Source organism: Dipodomys ordii, unplaced genomic scaffold (genome assembly GCF_000151885.1).
Source record: "Dipodomys ordii isolate 6190 unplaced genomic scaffold, Dord_2.0 Scaffold94, whole genome shotgun sequence".
Lineage (NCBI taxonomy): Eukaryota > Metazoa > Chordata > Mammalia > Rodentia > Heteromyidae > Dipodomys > Dipodomys ordii.
The window spans coordinates 6,672,212-6,693,609 of NW_012267310.1; the positions used below are offsets into that span (position 1 = coordinate 6,672,212).

Consider the following 21,398-nt stretch of genomic DNA (forward strand, 5'->3'; position numbering starts at 1 on the left):
AGTACAAAAATCTAAGTAATGAACCCACATTCATAATTGAAATTCCTTGAAATCAAACTCTGGAATCGGTTGGCTTCATTAGATATGAAAAAGCAAAATCTGTATTACTCAAAAAACACTTCTAAAAAAGAAAGAAAGAAAATATATCCTCATATATTTTCACTAACAGCATAATTGTAAAACCAAAACCTGACAAGAACATTATAAAGATCTAATAATACAACTAATTCCCTTCACAATCATGGATGCAACAATCCTAAATAAACTGTCTGCAAATTAAATCCAATGGTAAATAAAAAGTCAAAATAAATAAAGTGTGCTAAAAAGATAATATATTACAACAAAGTATGCTAAATAAATTTAGAGAAATGTGTTTTTAAATAAAGGATAAATCAGAGATGTATTACAGAATCAAAAGATATCATTAACATTAAAAATAGCATTAAAATAGCAGACATTTTATTTCATAAACAGGAACAGAAGGATAACAACATATACCCAAGCAGAAAATGTATTTGACAGAATTTCCTGAGTACCATTTTATGTTATTAATTTAAAACACAAATGAAGCTTTCCAATTTGAATAAAGGGTTCCTGAATTCCTAGAGCAAACATCAAAGATAATGATGTAATATTGAAAGTATTCCTTTTGAAACAAGAAATAAGAACATATGCTTGTTAATAACACTGTCCTCACTTTTAGTATTTCAAAGTCTAACTCAGTGCAGTGAGATGTAAACACACACACACACACACACACACACACACACATACACTTGCATGGAATTTTTAAAGAATCTATAAAATATAAGCAAAATTTTCAGATTTTGAGAAATAGTTACAGACATATTGACTTTTATCTCTGTTTGCTGGTTATGTTTTACTTGTTTACCTTCACTATAGGGCTGGGGATCAAACCCAGGGCCTCCCAATGCTAGGAAAGCATTTACTACTGAACTATACTGTGCTGTTAAGTTGTTTATTCAATTTTTGAATTTTGTTTTTCAACTACTGTTGGAAATTAAAGGCCTGGTGCTGGCTTAGTTTGCTTGCTCATGGCTGGTGCTCTACTACTTGAGCCATGATTCTAGTCTACCTCTTTGCTTATTAACTAAAACCGCCTCTCGGACTTTTCTGTCTGGGATTGTTTCAAACCACAATAATCTGGGGCACACATTCCTGAATAACTAGAATTACAGGAATGAAATACCAACATCAAGCTTAATGTTTTTATGACCTGTTCTTATTTTTCCCTTCATGTATATTATACTTGAATAAGTTTGTAAGTATACATACTCATGACAAAGAAAAGTAACGGCAACAACCACAAACTTTTACTATGTGAATTTTTAAATTCCTAGGCAAATGCAACTGTCAGACCACCTGTTTATGATTTCACCTGGGAAATTTCATATACATTTAAAATTTTAAAGAACATTGGAAGAATATTAAAGAATATGGGAAGTATCTGTATAATGTAATTTCAAATACAGAAACTATACAAAAATATAGACAATAGACTTCACTACAAATATTAAAATCTGTACATAAAGTAAACGAACAGAGTAGAAATACAAACAGGAAAGTACAATTAATATTGCTGACAATTTAAAATACTGTAAGTAAACTGTAGAGATATCTATATAGCCAATATCTTAATGGGAAATTATAGATTTCGGGGGCTAATTCCTTATTTTTAAGTAAAAAATTACATGCTATTTATGTAATATAATATTTTATAGATTCTTTAAAAATTACATGCAAGTAGTGTTTGTGTGTTTTCATCTCACTGCATGTAACAAATATTTTAAAATATTAGTTTTATATATACTTATAAATTTAAAGATTTCAATTCCTTCTTCAAATATATTGTTTTGGTTTTATTTTTTTTTGTTTTGGAGTAGTAACCTAGGCTTCAACTCAGAACTTTTTAGATTTTCTTGCTCATGATTGCCACACCTTCAGTCTGGCATTTTGCTGGTTAATTAGAAATGGAGTCCCATAGGCTTTTCTGACTGGACTGGCTTCAAAACTTGGTGCTCTAGAATTCAGCCTCCTGAGAAGCTAGGATACAAGCATGAGCCACTAGTATCTAGCTGTATTCTTATCTCTTTTTGTTTTTGGCTGGTCCTGGGGCTTGAACTCTGGGCCTGGGCACTGTTCCTGAGCTTCTTTTGCTTAAGGCAAGCACTCTACCACTTGAGCCACAGCATCACTTCCAGCTTTTGGGAGTAGTTTATTGGAGAGAAGAGTCTCACAGAGTTTCCCGCCTGGGCTGGTTTTGAACCATGATTCTCAGATCTAAGTCTCCTGAGTAGCTAAGATTACAGGCGTGAGCCACTGTGGCCCAACTGTATTCTTATTTCTTAATACCAGATTACATTTATTTCACTAATTAGCACAGTAATTTCTTTGGGTGTGAATATATTTATATATTTATTATTTTGCCTTTGCAAATTTTGTTTGTACTCTTGAAATCTTTCACATATACATATGTCGTATATACATTTTGCTCAAATATCACACACACACACACACACACATATATATATATATATTTTACACTACTCATAGTAAAAAGGAGTATTTTTTCATAAAACATTTTAAATTTATAAAAATCATTTGATGCAAAAACATACTAGTAAAAAGTAATTTTTGTGGTACTGAGGTATGAACTGAAGACCTCACACTTGCTTAACAGGTACTCTGCCACTTGAGCCATGTCTTCAATCTTTCCTGCTTTCATTTTTCAAGTAAGGTCCTGATTTTCATATAGGCTGGCCTGGACCAAAAGCCCCTATATACACTTCTCTCATAGCTGGTGAAGGCAACCACACCAACTTTTATTGGTTGAGATGATAGTTTCACGAACTTTTTGCCCTGCTGGGCTCAAACTTCTATTCTCCCAATACTGGTATGATACACTGTGCTCAACTGAAAATTACTTTTTGATATATTTTATGTGATTTATGAAACAAATGCAACTATAAAATAGTTTAGTGTTATTTAAACATTATTATCACATGGGGATAATAACAACTCAGAGCCTCTTCTAATCTTCTGAGCGTTAATCCATTCTTACTGTCATTGGCCAAAGCATTAATACTTCTGTGTCCTCTCTATTAACTTTATTATTCAAATATTAAGTCTTGGACTCTATCTGTGTCTACATTAACTTAATGACTTTTGTTTCTTAGAATATTTTTCAAATGGCTTTCCTTATACTTGTTTATTGATTATAATTACATTTTCTGAACCAATACCAGGCATACATCCACACCAGTATTTGAATACTTTTGACTGTATTCCTTGAGACATAATCACTTATACACTAATTGTATTTACATTTGTAAACAAAGAAATCATTACCAATTTGCAATTCTTTAATTTGTACTTTTAAATCTCTAGGAGAAAAGACACAAATTAATATATTTTTTGAAACTGGTATGAGTGTATAAACAACATAAGTCATGAGTTTAAACTAACTAGTTTTAAATCAGATAAACCATAGAGAATAAGGATTCTAATAGTAAGTATATGTCTGCAACATTTCCTTCCAGTAATATCTCTGCTATGGTTTCTTTTATAGTTATTAATGTCACCATGAAACTCAATTGACATTTGGAAATTATAAATGACACAGCCATATGTCAGTGAAAAACTTTTTGTCAGAATATCGACTAAAGCACACAAATGTGAATGACTAGATTCTAACTTGGCTTCTCTTTTTCCATTTTGGTTGCTGCTCAGGACTTTAAGTTAGCCATTTAGTTTGTTTTTCAGTTGACTCTATGTCTAAATATGGAAACAGCTCAACAAGGAAAATTAATGTGAAAGTTAAATATTAGAAATTCTTAGCTTAGTAAGCATTCATGTATGAAGCTTATATAATAAATGAGTTATTCCCTGATATATTATGTAAGTGCTAAATAAGCTTAAGGACTCAAGATCTGCTGGTGGCATTTCGAATTCATACTTCCTAAAAGAATACCACTCAGCCACATTGAGTGTATGCTTACTATATGCAAGATATGGCAGTAAAAATTGTGAAGAACATAAATGCACAGTATAATTCTTACAAATTAGTGATGCAAATAGCTATGTTGATTTTGTCCCTACATGAAGTACCACTCTAATTAATACTTACTTCTAAAGTAAATGGCATAGTACCTTCAACATATTCACTCTTTTAGAATACGCTGAAAGTTAGAAATAAGAACCAGCTGCCCTATTACATTCATACCACCCAATTAATGCATTATTTAAATAATCTTTAATTAGCAAAAGAATCTTATGTATATCCACATTTCATCAAATATCTTGTCATTTTAAGAATTTTAATTCTTAATCAATGAATTGTTAACTTGTTCCCAGCCCACAAGCTGTTAAGAAATGTAAGTACTTAGAGGATAAAAGGACAGATTAACTATTAATGTAATGTGTCTTCAATAGTTGACACCCTACTTAGCATGACCATTATGTACTACAGCCTACAAAATTATTCTTCATGCTCCCACAGCAGAGCTAGAGCACCATATGGCCATGCTTGTTTTTCATCAAATAATTTTTACATAAACAGCTGGTGAACTGTTTTTATTGTAACAGTGCACATATTTTTTGAGACAGTTGGAAAGGATTGATGCAAATCTATTCATTGCCTGTTTTTATATCAATGTTAAAGAGAAATTTGAATTCATATGTTTAACATGTAAATTTTTGTATTCTTTTCATCAGAGTTCATAAGATTTTTAGTGCAGTAGTGATCGCCATACTCATAAATTTGTACTAAGAAATAATATTAATCACAAGTAATTTTCAAAATAACATGGGATATTCAGTGTTTTTTAATTTTATACTCTCAAGAATTTTAGAAGCAGAGCTGATATGTTTTGGACTATTTTACAGGCAGTTTTAATATGACTATATTTGGTTTTGAAACATAGCTTCAACACATTCTGATAAGTGACATAATAACCAGAAGATTTTTAGCAGTTTTGTGTGAATATGTGATTTGAGTAGATTTAAAGAATATTTGCTTCAAAAGCACACCCATCCTCCTCAACAAGAAATTTTATATATTAAAGCCACTTCTGTGTGGAAAATACAAGTAGGACTTTTTTTTTTCAAATTCTGAAGTAATCATAATCACTCTTAAGTTTCTTCTGTAAGATTAAAACTACACATACAATGTTAAATGATAAATCTTTAAATGTAATTTTGTATTTAGTGCTTCAAAATTATTCTTATAACTGGAAGATATTCCCATTAGAACAGTGGTAAAAACGTATGTATTATAAAGCCTCATTAATCATTTTTCATAGGATCTTAGAGATCAAAACATGTTCAATTAGGGAACAGAACAAAAACTTATACCACTGCAAAACTTGGAGTCTTGTTTAGTTACTATGTGTTATGAAAAAAATAAAATAAAATAAAAAATTCAATTAAAAAATGAAAAAAGAAAACCTTAGGACCTTAGGTTCAGAACCATTAAGAACATTTACTTGTCACATACGAATGGTGTGTTATTAAATGGAAAATACTTCCTTACCTTATAGCTTTCATTATATTCAACTATCTGTCCTTTTTATACCTTCAGTTAACTCTGTTTAGGTGTGAAAAGGTATATTTTCACAGAAAAATGTCATACACAAAATGAAAGCAAAACAGTACTCACTCAATTTTGCTTAAATATTAAATTCCTATTGAAGAGACTTGATCTTGAATAGGCTTTATAATTATAATAATGAAGGAATTGGGGGTTTGGTACCACATATATTTGGAACTGTAGGTGTGGCTCAAGTTTTAGAGAACACACTATGAGTGAAAAAAGCCAAGCAAGAGCAGTAGAGCCCAGTTTAGGAAAAGAAACCAGAGAAAAGATAGGCCTGGTAATATGCACATGTCATTCCAGCTACTGTGAGGAACATAAATAGGAGGAATGTAGTCCAGGCAAACCCAAGAAAAAGACCCTATTTCAAAATTAACCAGAGAAAATCGACTGGAACATGGAAGAAATGCATGTTTATAGCAAGTAGAAAGCCCTGAGAACAAAATATTGGTATTGCCAAACCAAGGGGGGAAGGAATAATGGGAAATTTGTCAATTAAACATGTAGTACAATATCTGGTCAGTGGCTCATGCCTGCAATCCATACTACTCAAGAGGCTGAGATCTGGAGGATTATAGTTCAAAGCCAGCCTCAGTAGAATACTACATCTCCAAAATAACTAACAAAACAAAGGATTGTAAGAATGCCTTAAGTGGCACAGCATAAGCCAAGCAAACAAGTCAAGTAAAGTCAAGGATCAGAGTTCAAACCCTAGCACCAGAAAAAAGAGAAAGTTAAAGAAAAGCAGTGTCACTAACTTGAAAGCCTACTCACAAGGTTAAGATCTGGGGATCACTACTCAAAGCCAGCCTAGGCAGTAAATTTTGTGAAAGTCATGCATCCAAATAACAATCTAAAAAGCAGAAAGTGGAGCTATGGCCCATGTGGTAGAGCACCAGCCTTGAGCATAAAAGCTAAGGGACAGAACCCAGTTCCTGAATTCAAGCTCCAGGATGCACCCCCCTCAAGAAATACCTCAAACCACTTTGTTCATGTGTATTTGAATTGATATCCTAGTGTATATTTTCTTGCACATTGTTAATATTAATATGGATGTTAAGAAAATGGATTGAGAGGATGGGGAATGGCTCAAGTATAGAGTGCCTGCCAAGCAAGCGCAGGCTCTAAGTTCATATCCAAGTAATACAAAAGTAGGGGGGAAGTGTTGTCCCCAATTGAATCCACTCATTAGTCACCAAAAGTTGCAGATTAAAGCAGGAGAACATTATACCAAAAAAAAACCTTGACTATAAATAAAACATGTAACAGTTGAAGGATAATTTTTATGGGCCACTTGAAATTTCTGTATGTCTTGCAAGTGAGATATTATTTGCCTTTGTTGCATATTGTCTTTTCAAAAAAATTGCATTTAATGCTATCAACCATGTGTGCTTGTATCACCTGTAACTTTTCACATCACCTTATTGGAACAGGGGCTTGGAAGCCAGGGTAAGAAAATGCTAATACTACTGTTATGAGGAATAAACCCATTTGTCCCTTACCCAAGAGCTTTGTGTCTTCTGCTGTTATTTATAAAACTGTAACCAGTTACCTGGTAAGCTTGCAAGAAGGGTAAAATATCATGATTCCAGTTGTTGCTAGCATCCACACATTTCTTTTTTTCCTATTAAGAAACAAAACATATAAACAATTTTTAAAAGGTATGAAACAGGTAACATTCAATTTATTCATCTTTACTGTTTTGATTTTATAATAGAATTTGACATCATTAGTTTCCTGGTGCTACTATCTCACATCTGTAATGCTAGCTAGCCAAGAGGCTATGATCTGAGGACTGTGGTTCTAAATCATCCCAGTTAGGAAAGCCTGTGAAACTTCAATTAACTATCAAAAAAGCCAGAACTGGAGCTGTAGCTCAAGTGGTAGAGTGCACCCCCTAAGCAAAAAAATCTCAGGGACAGTGTCCAGGCCCTGAGTTCAAGCTCCAGGACAAACATAAAATAAAAGCATGAAACAGATAACATTCAATGTACTCTATTTTATTTTACAATAAAATTTAGCATCACTAGTTTACTTGACACTGGTAACTCATGCCTGTAATCCTAGCTACTCAGGAAAGTTGAGATCTGAGAATCATGGTGCGAGGCTAGGCAAGACAGTCCAAGACATACTTACCTTCTTCAATTAACCAATGAAAAACCAGAAGTGAAGCTATGGCTCAAAGGACAGAGTGCCAGTATTGAGCAAAAAATGCTTAGAGACAGTGCTTAGGCCCTGAATTCAAAGCCCCAGTACAGGACAGACAGACAGACGCACACACACACACACACACACACACACACACATACACACACACACACACTAATAAGTATAAAATAAGTAGTATAAAAATTAGTATAATCAGTTTGAAGTTGAATTAACTATCTAGCATAAAATAAGCAAACATGAGATGTACTATAGTGAGGAATACAGTTTTGATATAATTACTAACGAAAGTGATATAATCATTTTGCTTCTTATATTATTATGTTTTAGCAAAACATCAACTCAGGTTAAGTAATGTCAGAGGTTAATGCTATATTGTTGAAATTTTATGTTCAATTGTATTTATATAAATGTTAGAAATGCTAGAATATTATCTACCTATATATATGATTCATAATATATTGTTATATGTATTTCTATCTGCTATATAAATTTAAAATTAGAGCAATATATTAGTATTTAGGCCACAAATATGATTTTTTGTGTGTATACTTAACAAGAAAATGAGCAATTGTTCCATGAGCAATTAGGAAGAAAACAAATTTAAGTAATGATAATTTGCATTCATTATCTCATGGAACTGTAAAATAGCTGCATGGAACTTTCTCACGAATTATATTTAAAATTACAGGTATAAAAGGCATGTATCCAATGAATATTAGTATGAATTTCTATTTGAGGCCTATCCCTTTATCATGATATTTTTCTTTTCAATTTAACTTATTTATTTATTTATTTAGGTACTTTCTCAGCTTGCTTGCTTGGTCACCTAGCAATCTATAACTTGAACTATACCTTCTCATTTTTTTGCCAATACTGAGATTTAAACTCAGGGTTCTTGTATTTTCTCAGCTGGCTTGCTCATAGCTGGTGGCTGGTGCTCTAGCATTTGAACAACATCTGTAGTTGACATTTTGGTGTTTAATTGAAGACAGAATCTGGTGGACTTTTCTGACTGTGCAGATTTCAAACCTTGATCCTCTGATCTCAGCCACTTGAGTAGCTAGGTGTGAGGCAGTAGGATTACATGCTCTTAAACATATCCTCTTGCAGGGGAGAGAGAACTTGCAGTTTTACATTGCTGAGTGATCCTATGTGTATTGTCACTCTATTCTTCATGATTAAATGTTAACTGTGTTCAAATATTTTATTTTCCATCCTATGTAACCAAAACAAAATGAAGTATAAACTTCTAAGGCATGAAATAACTAAACATTAAACTCAAGGTAATACAGTTTAAGAAATAATGACAGTAAATGCAGAAATGACTAATTTGAAGGTAGTGACATTACCTAACCAAATTCCATTCTTTGAAAAAATTTATAACTCGTATTTTTTTTTGTTTTTGTTTTTGTCTGTCTTGGGGCCTGAACTCTGGGCCTGGGTGCTGTCCCTCAGCTCCTTAGCTCAAGACTAGTGCTCTACCACTTTGAGCCACAGTGCCCCTTCTGGCTTTTTCTGCTTATGTGGTGCTGAGGAATTGAATCCAGGGCCTCATGCATGCAAGGCAAGCACTCTACCATTGAGCCACCATCCCAGCCCAATATAACTTGTAATTTTATAAGTAACATCAATACAAAACAGATACAAAATAAATGGTATCAATATTATAATATCATACTATATTAAGTAATATATTAAATGTAGGTATAGGAAAACTATAAAAACAACTATGTTTATTGCAGCATTATTTAAGATATGGAACCAACCCAGATGCCCCTCAGTAGATGAATGGATCAAGAAAATGAGGTATATATACACAATGGAATTCTATGCCTCTATCAGAAAGAATGACATTGCCCCATTTGTTAGGAAATGGAAAGACTTGGAAAAAATTATATTAAATGAAGTAAGCCAGGCCCAAAGAAATATAGATCCTATGATTTCCCTTATTTGCAATTACTAGTATATGTCTGAGACAAGCAGAAACAGTCAGATAAGTTGACGTTAGGTGAAATGAACCCCAAGATAAGGACTCAAATGTTTTTTTTTCTTCCTTGTGATTGTTTCTAACATAGTTATAAGATGATTTCTTTGTTGCTTTGTATGTCGCTCCCCCATGGTATAACCCCTGTTTTCATGTATTTGATGTTGGTATACTTTGTGGAGGGGAAGGGAAAAAACAAATTGTTTAAATAGGGATACAGGTGGCCCACTACAACAATAAGATGTACAAGTCCTTATGCTGAAAAATGAACTTCACAACTTGTGTGTGGGGGGACAGAATGGTTCGGGGGTGAATGGAAGGGATGGCAAGGGAAAACAAAGGAGGAGGCAATAATACTTGATAAGAAATGTACTCATTACCTTGCCAGTGTAATTGTAACCCCTCTGTTTGGTATTTTCACAATAAAAAAATAATGAATACCATCACCAAATTGTGGACAAGGAACTATTTTTACACAAAATTACAGTAAAAGTCAGGAACCAATGGCTCACACCTCTAATCCTAGCTACTTAGAAGCTATGATCTGAGGATCAGAGTTCAAAGCCAGCCAAGGCAGGAAGGTCTATAAGACTTTCATCAGTAATTAACCACCAAAAAAAGCCAGAAATCGAGCTGTGCTCAAGTGATAAAGTGCTAGCCTTGAGCAAAAAAATTCAGGGATGATGCCCAGGCCCTAGGTCCATACCCCAGGACAAGCACATAAACATAATCCCCCCCCCACACACACAGGATCTAATAAGTTCAGAAGAAAATGGAGAAATTTAAATTTATGCAGCCCTTAATTAAATAATGAATAAACGTGTTGATTTTCAGACTGTCAATATTATACCATAAAGAAACAGACATCATGTGCCCCACAGGATGGAAGGTACTTTTTCATGCTAGAAATTCAAAAGGGGTAAGAAAAAAGAATTAAAGATTAATTTGATAAACTTCTGCCACTGTAAATAAATAAAAGGGAGAAGGACATTATTTAGAAAAAGGAAAATTCTTATGAATCAGTACAGAATAATAGCTCTCTTTATGCTTTGGATTTTTAACAAAAAAATATAAGGAAAAAGAGATAACATGTGTGTAGAGAAAGGACCTATAAATTAATAGACCTAAAAAGCAATGACCAGCTGGATGCCTGCGGATTACACTTGTAATATTACCTACTCAGGAGGCTGAGATCTGGTGACTGGGGTTCAAAGCCAGCCCAAGCAGGTAAGTCCATAACAACCTTACATCCAAGGACAGACGTGGCACTGTGGCTCAAGTGGTAGGGAGCTTCAGGACAGGCCCTGAGTTCTAATTCCAGGACTGCCATAAATTTTTTTTAATAAAAGCAATGATCCAGGTTTAAGGTAAACAAAATGATAAAATGTATATAAACCAGTGAAGTAAATATGGAAAACACCTGGACATTTCAACTTACAAAGTTCATTTTTTCTTATTTATTTATTTTTAGTGAGGGACCCGGGGCTTAAACTCAGGGACTAGGCACTGTCCCTGAGGGTTTGTTGTTGTTGTTGTTGATGATGCTTCTCAAATTTAGTGCTCTACCACTTGAGCCACAGATGCACATCTGGCTTTTTGGGTTGTAAATATATAGAAGAGTCTCACCAACTTTCCTGCTCAGGCTAGCTTCGAACCCTGTGTTCATCAGATGTCAGCCTCTTCAACAGGTATGAGCTACAGACAACCAAAAGGAGTTGATTTTTAAGGCAGGGCAAATACATTTTGGAAATGCATACCAAAATGTTTAAAAATAAAATTTCATTATATTAGTAGTAAAGATGATGGGAAATTTGAAAGCAGATGGGACTAGATTAGCCATGCATTGGTGATTGCTGATTCTGAGTGCTTGATATAACCTCTCTACTATTTAATGTTTGAAAATTTCTATAATGTAAAGAGTATATAAACCCATTAAATATAAATTTCCCTCCCCCAAATGTCTAAAAACAAAATAAAGCCAGGTGCTGGTGGCTCATGTGTGTAATCACAGTTACACAAGAGTCTGAGAGCTGGAGGATCAAAGTTTGAAGCCAGAGCAAGCAAGAAAGTCCTTGAGACTCCATTTTCAATAAAGCCATAAAATGTCAGGTTGAAGTTGTGGCTCAAGTGCTATGCCAAATAAATCAAGTGAAAGCTCTAATCCCTGAGTTTAAACCACACAACACACAATACACAAATAAATGCCAGGCACAGTGATTCATGCCTGTTAAACCCAGGTACTTAGGGAAAATAAACAAGAAGATCCTAAATTTGAACCCATCACAGACAAAATTAGCTAGACCTTATTTTAAGACAAAACAAAATAAAAAATAACAACAACTAAAACAGAATTGTTGGGATGGAGTAGAGTGTTTGTTCAAGCTTCAGATGCTAGGATCAATTTCCAGTACTCAAAAAGCCAATACATAATACGAATGACTCAACTGATCTCAAATGAAATTGAAAATTATTATGAACAATATAATGTTCAATTGCAGTCAAAATGTCAGTCACACTCAAATATTATAGTATCAGACAACTGGGGAAAGAGGGTCTGTTTTACCAAATTAAAAAACAAAACACAACCACCGCTACCTTATGCAAATGCATCAAATGCACACAAAGCAAGAGACAATTTTATACTCATTTTCCCAGTGCAACTCTCTTAAGATAACTACCTGACATCACCGTGGCAAAGAACATTTGAGCCAATATCGTCTGCATAGAGGCCAAGATTATCAGTAAATTTGGTTCATTAGTAAAGGTTCCATACTGAAATGAATAAAAAAATGCAAATGTTCAAGGAATATAAAGATGTATTAACACTAAAGACAAAAATGTTCTTAAATGTTAGCACATAAACCGCATAGAAAAATAAACTGGTGTAAATATGATCAATTTAGATAACCTGAGAAAAACATCACAGATTTTTCCAAATAACACATAAATGATTTTTTGTCCCAGACCGTGACTCAATCAGGTTATGTTATGCTCTCACTTATTGGCTGCCACTGTCCCACCTGAGCCATGTGTTCCAATCCCTACATAAAAAACTTCTGGGGGAAAAAAACAGGTGTATAGATCCACAATCAGGTTCTTTTTGCCCAAAGCAAGAATATTAGCCAGGTGCCTGTGGCTCATTCCTATAATCCTATCTATTCAGAAAGCTGAGATCTGGAGGATTGTGGTTCAAGCTAGCCCAGTAGGAAGGTCCCTGAGATTTTTATCACCAATAAATTATTCCGAGAAAACCAGAAGTGGCTCTACTGGTAGAGCACAAAGAGGCTCAGGATAGTGCTCAGGGCTTGAATTCAAGCTTCAGGACAAGCAAATGAATGAATGAATCAATAAATTTTACAAAGCTCGGGGACAGTGCCCAGGCCCTGAGTTCAAGCCCAAGCCCCAGCACTGCCACAGGCACACACAAAAAGCACATATTTGTTAGCACAACTGTGGAGCAAAATGTAAGTCTATTTTAACACACAGGAAAGGCAATGCTGGATAAAGCCAAAATTTGTTCATATCTGTATGCATATTCTCTACAATATATAGAGATCTTTTTTTAATTATATTTTTTATTTATTTTTTTGGTTGGCTGTAGGGCCTGGGCACTGTCCCTCAGCTCTTCAGCTCAAGGCCAGTGCTCTACCACTTGAGCCACAGTGCCACTTCTGGCTTTTTTTTTTTGTCCTTTGTGGGGCCTGAACTCTGGACCTGGGCACTGTCCCTCAGCTCTTCAGCTCAAGGCCAGTGCTCTACCGCTTGAGCCACAACGCCACTTCTGGCTTTTTCTTTTTTGTCGTTTGTGGGGCCTGAACTCTGGGCCTGGGTGCTGTCCCTCAGCTCTTCAGCTCAAGGCTAGTGCTCTACCACTTTAGCCACTGCGCCACTTCCAGCTTTTTTCTTTTTGCTTATGTGGTGCTGAGGAATCGAACCCAGGGCCTCATGCATGCAGGGCAAGCACTCTACCACTGAGTCACCTTCCAGTCCCCCAAATGTTGATCTTTTAGAACGAAAAGTACTCGAAAGTCTAAACTTAGACTGATGGAGGTGCCAGAATGCTATATTCATTAAAAGTTCGAACCCGGTCCTGTGAGGCATACTGTACCTTATCCTTCTTACCTCATACTTGGAAAGCAAACTCACTTAAAAAAAAAAGGCGGGGAAAAACATTTAAAACAATTACAAGGTGTTTTTGGTTTGGGTTTGGGTTTTCCTTACAGATCCTTTAATTCACCAAGCACGAGCCGCCGAAACGTCCTGGTTCTACCTCACTTATAGCCCCGCCCACTTCAGAACTGAAAGGGCGGGAAAATCCTCTCCCTCCCCCTCCCCCCCCCACGCTGAATTGCGCAGCCCTATTGGCAGTCCTGAGATCCGTCAAGGAAGGAGAACCGGATGTGTTGATACCAACTTCCGCTTCCCATATTCCGCATCCCGCGAGAAAGAAAAACGGCTTGCCTTTTGGCTGTTGTATTCCTGGTGTCCTGCTCTCCTGAGTTTCTGCACTCCCTGGCTCCTGGGCTTCTGGCCTCCGGAGAGGTCTTCAGATCCTCCTAGGAGGTAAGGACATTGGTTTTTGTTTCAAGGGAAACCTTAACCTTTCAAAGACATGGTCCAACCCTCTTCTACCTCAGACCGCTGCCGCCATCTTGTTCAGAACGGTCCGGTCTGGAATTGCGTTATTCGTTGCCTTTCGAATTCTACTTCTGGGGACTCAAAAGTCTGACATGAAACTTCATTCAGGGTTTTGACATCAATCTAAAAGTGAGAGGGATCCTGGTGCCTTCTAGAGCTAGAAGTGAGCTCTTTTCTGAGTGCCATGGAAATACCCCTCCCCCACACAGACTTGAAACAGTAAAACGCACCCACCACAGTGGTTCTAGGAAAGTCCATAGCCCACTTATTCCTCTAGCAACTCTAAGCAAGTGAGAGAAAATCAGTTTGTGCCTCAGGTCAATAGCAAAAAATGTTCCAGGGCTCACCTACAAATCAGTGAATTACCTTTATGTGAGCTTTGTGAAAAACTCCCAGAAGAGTGGAACATTTATAGATGCCAGGGCCAGGAAGCCACTAACACTGCTGTTAGGCACAGGTGACCACTTAATTAACTTTATACTGGGAATAGCCTTTATAAGAAATTGGTCTAGCCAGATTGGTGGCTGACATCTGTAATCTCAGCTGCTCAGGAGGCAGAGATCAGAAGGACTGTAGAGTACCCCAAGCCAGACAAAAAGAACAAGATTGTATCTCAACCAATGAGATAAGATACAATCTATACACTATAGCCTGTTTCCTATATGGGAGGAGTAAATAATATTGGTACAAGCCCACCCTGGCATAAATTGGAGAAAATAACTAAATGAATTTGAAAAATAAGTAAAAAGGGCTGGTTGCATGACCTAACTGGTAGAGCACCGACTTAGGAAAAAAAAAAACTTGGCCTAAGGTTCTCTGTGCCAGTCAGCAGAGAAAGTAATCTTCTGAATCACTGAGAGGGTTTTTTCTTCCAGGACAAGTGGAGCTGTACAAATACCAGATGTCAAGAGGACTAACATATTAAGGTATTCCCCATTTTATCTTTAGTCATGTCAAGGTGATTGTCATGGTGTGATAGGACAGTGCCAGGAAGTCCAAGGAAGGACTGAAAGGACAGACTCTGCCTCTGCCTGTGTGAATAGTCATTAGAAATAATGGGAAGATTTGGTCTTCTGAAATGCACCCCATCATCCACAGATACCATATATACTTTAGAATATGAGCTGAATGAAGGCCTTGGAATAAGACAGGGTTTTAAAGAGCCAAACAAATGCTGCCTTTCCACATAGGAATTTTTGGGGAGGATATGTTAATTTTTTTTTTTTTGGTCAGTCATAGGGCTTGAACTTTGGGCCTGGGCACTGTCCCTGAGTTCTTCAGCTCAAAGCAAGCACTCTACCACTTGAGCCACAGTACCACTTCTCGTTTTCTGGTGGTTAATTGGAGATGAGTGTCATGGACTTTGCTGCCTTGTCTAGCTTTGAACCATGACCCTCAGATATCAGACTTCTGAGTATCTAGGATTACTGGAGTGAGCCACAAGCACCCAGCTGTCTTCTCAATTTGTTTCTCAATATTCTCAGTAATGTTAATTCTAATTTGAAGAACTAGGATTCAGGTAAATGAAAAATTCTTCTTATAGGGAAGAAGCAAATCTGGGCACCGGTCGCTTATACTTGTAATCCTAGCTGCACAAAGCTGAGATCTATGGATCAAGGTTCAAAGCCAGCCCAGGCAGGAAAGTCCCATCTTACCTCACTAAGCTACTAAAAAAGCCAAAAGTGATACAATGCTGTCTTTGCTCATGGAAGCTTAAAGCTCAGAGACAGAATCTTGGCTCTGAGTTCAAGCCCCAAGACCAACACACACACACATAAAATAACAAGGTCTGGGAATGTGGCTCAGTGGTAGAGTGCTTGCCTAGCATACATCAAGCCCCAGTTTCAGTTCTACAGTACCACATAAAACAAAAAGCTGAAAGTGGTACTGTGGCTCAAGTGGTAGAGTGCTCGTCTTCAGCCAAATAAGCTCAGGCCCTGAGTTCAAGCCCCAGGACTGGCAAAAAAATAACAAAGATGAGGATTCTTAGTGAAGATTCATAACTGTAACTATTCCAAGGATAGAGAGCCTCATAGCTATTCCATTGCTACCACCTTAGATCATCCCCAGGCAGATATAAACAAGTGAGATCCCTCCTTAGCTCCTTTCCCAGGAAGCCAGGGAGAAGAGAACATGGGAATGTGGGAGTCATTATCAATGCACTTAACCAGAGAAATACCTATTTTGCCTCAAGTTAAGATGATAGTCATGAATATGTATTGGTAAAAAAAATACCCTGCCCCAGAACAGAGGAGGCTCTACAATATCTGGACTTTGTCAGCCCCAGGAAGACAGATGGGACTGGAAACCTGAAACCAAAGGCACACTGTAGTTGTTTGCAAAAGCCCCTCAGGGGAAAGGCTCTTCAGAGAAGGATTTCTTATGCAGTATCATCAAGGAAGCCTATAGAGACAGCCTAAGATAAAATTGATGGAATCAAATCACACCATCTCACCTTTTTTCTTCAAGGTTACTAAATCATCTATCTTCTCTCCTACACTCCTGTCTTCTGTCTCTGACCAGTATCATCATGCCTCGGGGTCAGAAGAGTAAGCTCCGTGCTCGTGAGAGACGCCGCCAGGTCCGAGGAGGAGAAGAACCAAAGAATGTGAAAAATGCTCAAGCTACTGTAGGAAAAGAAGAACATCCCTCTTCCTCAAGTTCTGATATCCAAGATGCCCCTCACAGTTCATCTACTGCTGAAGCAATCAGCAGTCAACTAGAGCTGGGGGGAGCTGAATCTCTCATGGCTGCTGCTATTTCTGTTGTTACACAGCCAAGATCTACTGAAGGCGCCAGCAACCAAGTTGAGGAAAAGCCGACTACTTCACAGGCTACCACTGAGCCACGTGTGGAGGACCTAATAGACCAGAAGATTGCTATGCTTGTGCATTATCTGCTGTACAAATATCAAATGAAAGAGCCCATTACAAAGGCAGATATGTTAAAAAATATAATCCAGTCTTGTAAGAATCACTTCCCTGAGATCCTGAAGAAAGCTTCAGAGCATGTGGAATTGATCTTTGGACTTGATGTGAAAGAACTGGATCCAATCAAGAACATCTATGTTCTAGTCAATAAGCTGGAAATGGGTCCTGATGCAAAATGCAGTGATAGCAGAGGTGTGCCTAAGACTGGCCTGCTGATGACTGTCCTGAGTGTGATCTTTACAAAGGGCAACTGTGCCACTGAGGAACAAGTCTGGGAAGTGCTAAATATGATGGGGATACAAGAAAATAGGAATCACTTCATTTTTGGGGATCCTAAGAAGGTCATTACCAAAGATTTAGTGAGAGACAGGTATCTGAAGTATGAAAGGATACCTGACAGTAATCCACCACGCTTTCAGTTTATGTGGGGCCCAAGAGCCTATGCTGAAACCACCAAAATGAAAGTCCTGGAGTTTTTGTCCAAGATCCATAATACTAGTCCTAATTCCTTCCCAGATTTGTATGAGGAGGCAATGAAAGATGAGGCAGAAAGAGCCCAAGCTCGACTTGCAGCTCGGGCCCGAACTGCTGCCATGGCCAGTGCACGTTCCAAGGTCATGCCCAGCAACTCATGTCCCAAGTAAAACCTAGTAAAAGTATTTCCCTATGCTTTTGAAGAGGATAACTAGGGTTCTCTGTATGAGAGGGTGGATTAACATAATGCATAATACTTGTTCCTCTTCTATGTAATAACTTGAATATTGGTTTAATTGTTCTTTTTAATAGGTATATGTAGCTTTAGAATCCAAGTTTATGAGATATATAAGTAAGCTATTCACTGATGTTTATTAGATGTAAGAATGAGAGTTTTTTATATCTGTTGAATTGAGACATTTCCCATGTTATTTAGTGATACTGAAGTCTGTATAACTGCATGAAATTGTGAAAGAACTTAGAAAAATAGTGAAGATGAAAAAATAGACAAAAAAATTAAATATGTTACTTTTAGCATGTTTTATGACATTTAAAATGTTTACCAGGTATAAGTTATAATGTATTAAGAAATTATATAATAAATGTTCATGTGTGACATTGTCTCATTTGTATATCAAGTTTTTACTGGGCATTTGCTTTTTGGAAGGTTCTGTGCTTGCGTTAGGAAATGTCAGGATAAACACGATTCACTCATGCCCACTGAATTTCAAAGCTGTCATTTAAAAACACAGTATGATGTATCCTAAAAGAAGAAATATGTAAATGATGTCAGGAGAGCAGGGTTCTGTAATCCTAGCCATTTAAAAGTAAGAGATCAAGGCCAGCCAGGGCATAAAAGTTTACAAGATTCCATCTCAACCAATGGCTGGGGACTGTGATTCATGCCATTTATCCAAAGTGAGTGGGGGAAGCAACAAAAACTGGGCACAATGTCATAATCATATCCCCCTAGCAACAGAAGGAAACATAAATAGGACTGCAGTCCAGAACAGCCCATGCATAAAAAGCATGACCCTATCTTGAAAACAAATCAATTCAAAAGGGCTGGGAGAGTGACTCAAGAGTTAGATTAAGTACAAAGCCTTAAATTCAACTTAAAAAGGGTGTGGGGTGGGATTCCATGAAAACAGGTAGGTGCAAATGTCCTGAGGAAAGTGTGTTTCAAGCACTGGGAAAGCTAGTTAATTTTTAAATAAAGATGGGTGGTAGGTTAGATGTGGTTGGGAGGAGGAAGAGGGGCTGACTCCCTAAGCTTATGTATCCACAAGTTAAAAATAGGGCCTGAAATGGAAACTACCTTTTATCAGCTTCTTTAGGGTCATGGGTAAGAAGAGAATCCCTTTCCTTCCTAAGGAATGAGGCACTGCTTTCCTTTCCCAGTGTCCTTTTCTGAAGTACAATTGAACACTATGTACAAGAGACCCATTTTATATCCAGAGAGTTCTGAGAAAATGGATAATACCTGATATCAGTGTGCTCAAAAACCAGTCTGTTGGCAGTATTTGCTCTGGCTTGGAGAAGTCAATCCATTACATTAAAAGGGAGTTTTCACAGGTAGTCAAGTATAATTTAGCAAATGATACTTGAAATAAATAAAAATAAGGGCATCCTGGATGGAAGGACACAGAGAAGGATGAGAAGTTAGTTCTTTATAGAAATTTTTGGAACCAAATGTTTCATATAACTAACAAAGAGTACCCCACACCCATGATAAATAATACTACATTTTTTGTGGTAAGTGGTTTTGTTTTATTTGCTATACCTCCTTTTGGATGATTTTTGTGCTTCCGAAATGCTGCACATTTTCTGATACCACATGATGTATTAAAAAAATAAAAACCTAGGGCCAGGTTACAAGATTGACTCTATAGTATTATGTCAGTCTAGCACATTTGAGGGCCTGAGTTCAAATCTTACCTCCAAATAGGCATATTTTTGTAAGATCTGGATCAAAGTAATAATACTATTAACTGTCAATTATTAAGCATGTAATAAAATTCAGTCACTGTGCCAAGGACTCTGTGTGTGTGTGTGTGTGTGTGTGTGTGTGTGTGTGTGTGCGCGCGCGCACGCATGCGCTCACATGAGCATGAGCACGCACGCATGCACACACACACACAGGCACATGCACAAACCAGTACTAGAACTTAAAATCAGAGTCTGGATACTATCAGCTTTGATGCTCAAGGCTAGCTCTCTACTACTTGAGCCGTAGCCTCACTTCTAGACTTTCTGGTGGTTAATTGGAGTTAACTGTCTCTTGGACTTTCCTGCCTAGGCTGGCTTTAAACTGGAATCCTTAAATTTCAGCCTCTTGAGTAGGTAGAATTAGAAGCATGAGCCACTAGCACTCAGCTTGAAATTTTTTACTTTCTTTATATACATTTAAGATGTCATAAGATAGGATTTGTCAAACTTTCTTTACAAAGACTTTGAGTCTTATACCTGCAACTTTCTTGATTTCATATAGAGCACTGATCTAAAACTGTTTAGAATTCACATGGCAAATATTCTGTCCCTTTATTTATTTATTTTGTGTACCGTTACCAGGGCTTGAACTTGGGTTCTTGTGGCTTTATTGCTCACAGCTAATACTCTACAACTTGAGCTACACCACTAGTCTTATTCTGTTAGTTAATTTATTCTCTCATGATAACTTCAGATAATGAAAAGATAGAATGTGGTACCAAGGAACTGAACACATTTATAATGAAGAAAATAATAACTAAACATCATTTGGGGACTGCTTATGTACCTCATTGTCTGCTCATCAGCTCTAGGTGCTTTTAACAAAGTTTTTGCCAAATCAGCTTGTGAGTAGAGTTATATTTGGCATACAACATAATGTTTCTTGAAAGATGAGTTAAGTTATGTTTTAGGAAGAAGATGAGGTTAGAAAAAAAGGTGAATGTAATTTTATGACATCTGAAACTGACACTGTACCCATACACTGATGAGTGAGCTTAATTAAATGGTAAAAAATTCGAAGCCTTCTCAGTAATTCATTAAGAAAGACCTAAGAAATCATTGTATAGCCACTGTAACTGGAAGCTAGATTCTTAAAAAAATCTGGTGTCCTACCAAGAGGATATAATAGCTTTCTGTGCTCATGCAAAAAAATACCATACATAAGGGACTTAAAATAACACATATTTATCATCTCACACTATTGTAGGTGAGAAGTATGAGTTGTTTTTTCTAGGTTTTTTTCCTCTCAGTTACAGAAACCTAAACCAACCTTTGAAAGATAGAATTCAGCCTGGGAGTCTTCCTTCCTTCCTTCCTTCCTTCCTTCCTTCCTTCCTTCCTTTCCTTTCCTTTCCTTTCTGTCTGTATGTCTTTCTTCCTGTCTGTCTTTCTTTCCTTTCTTCCTTCCTTTCCTTCTTTTCTTTTATCTTTCTTTCCTTCCTTACTTTTTTTTATCTTTTTCTTTCCTTCCTTTCTGTCTTTCTTTCCTTTCTTCTTTCCTTTCCTTCTTTCTTTTCTTTATCTTTCTTTCCTTCCTTTCTCTCCTTCTCTCCTTTCCCTCCCTCCTTCCCTTCCTTCCTTCCTTCCTTCCTTCCTTCCTTCC

The 21,398-nt window shown here is 36.7% G+C and overlaps 1 protein-coding gene across 1 annotated transcript; it reads left to right on the forward strand.

The window, feature by feature from the left end:
* Positions 1-16,932: 16,932 nt before the first annotated feature.
* LOC105993275 (melanoma-associated antigen B10-like) lies at positions 16,933-17,976 on the forward strand. The gene has a single exon (XM_013026479.1). The coding sequence runs from the start codon at positions 16,933-16,935 to the stop codon at positions 17,974-17,976; it is 1,044 nt and encodes a 347-aa protein (XP_012881933.1).
* Positions 17,977-21,398: the final 3,422 nt, after the last annotated feature.

Coding starts and splice junctions, on each gene's coding strand:
- LOC105993275 (XM_013026479.1), top strand. CDS start 16,933: ATGCCTCGGGGTCAGAAGAGTAAGCTCCGTGCTCGTGAGAGACGCCGC.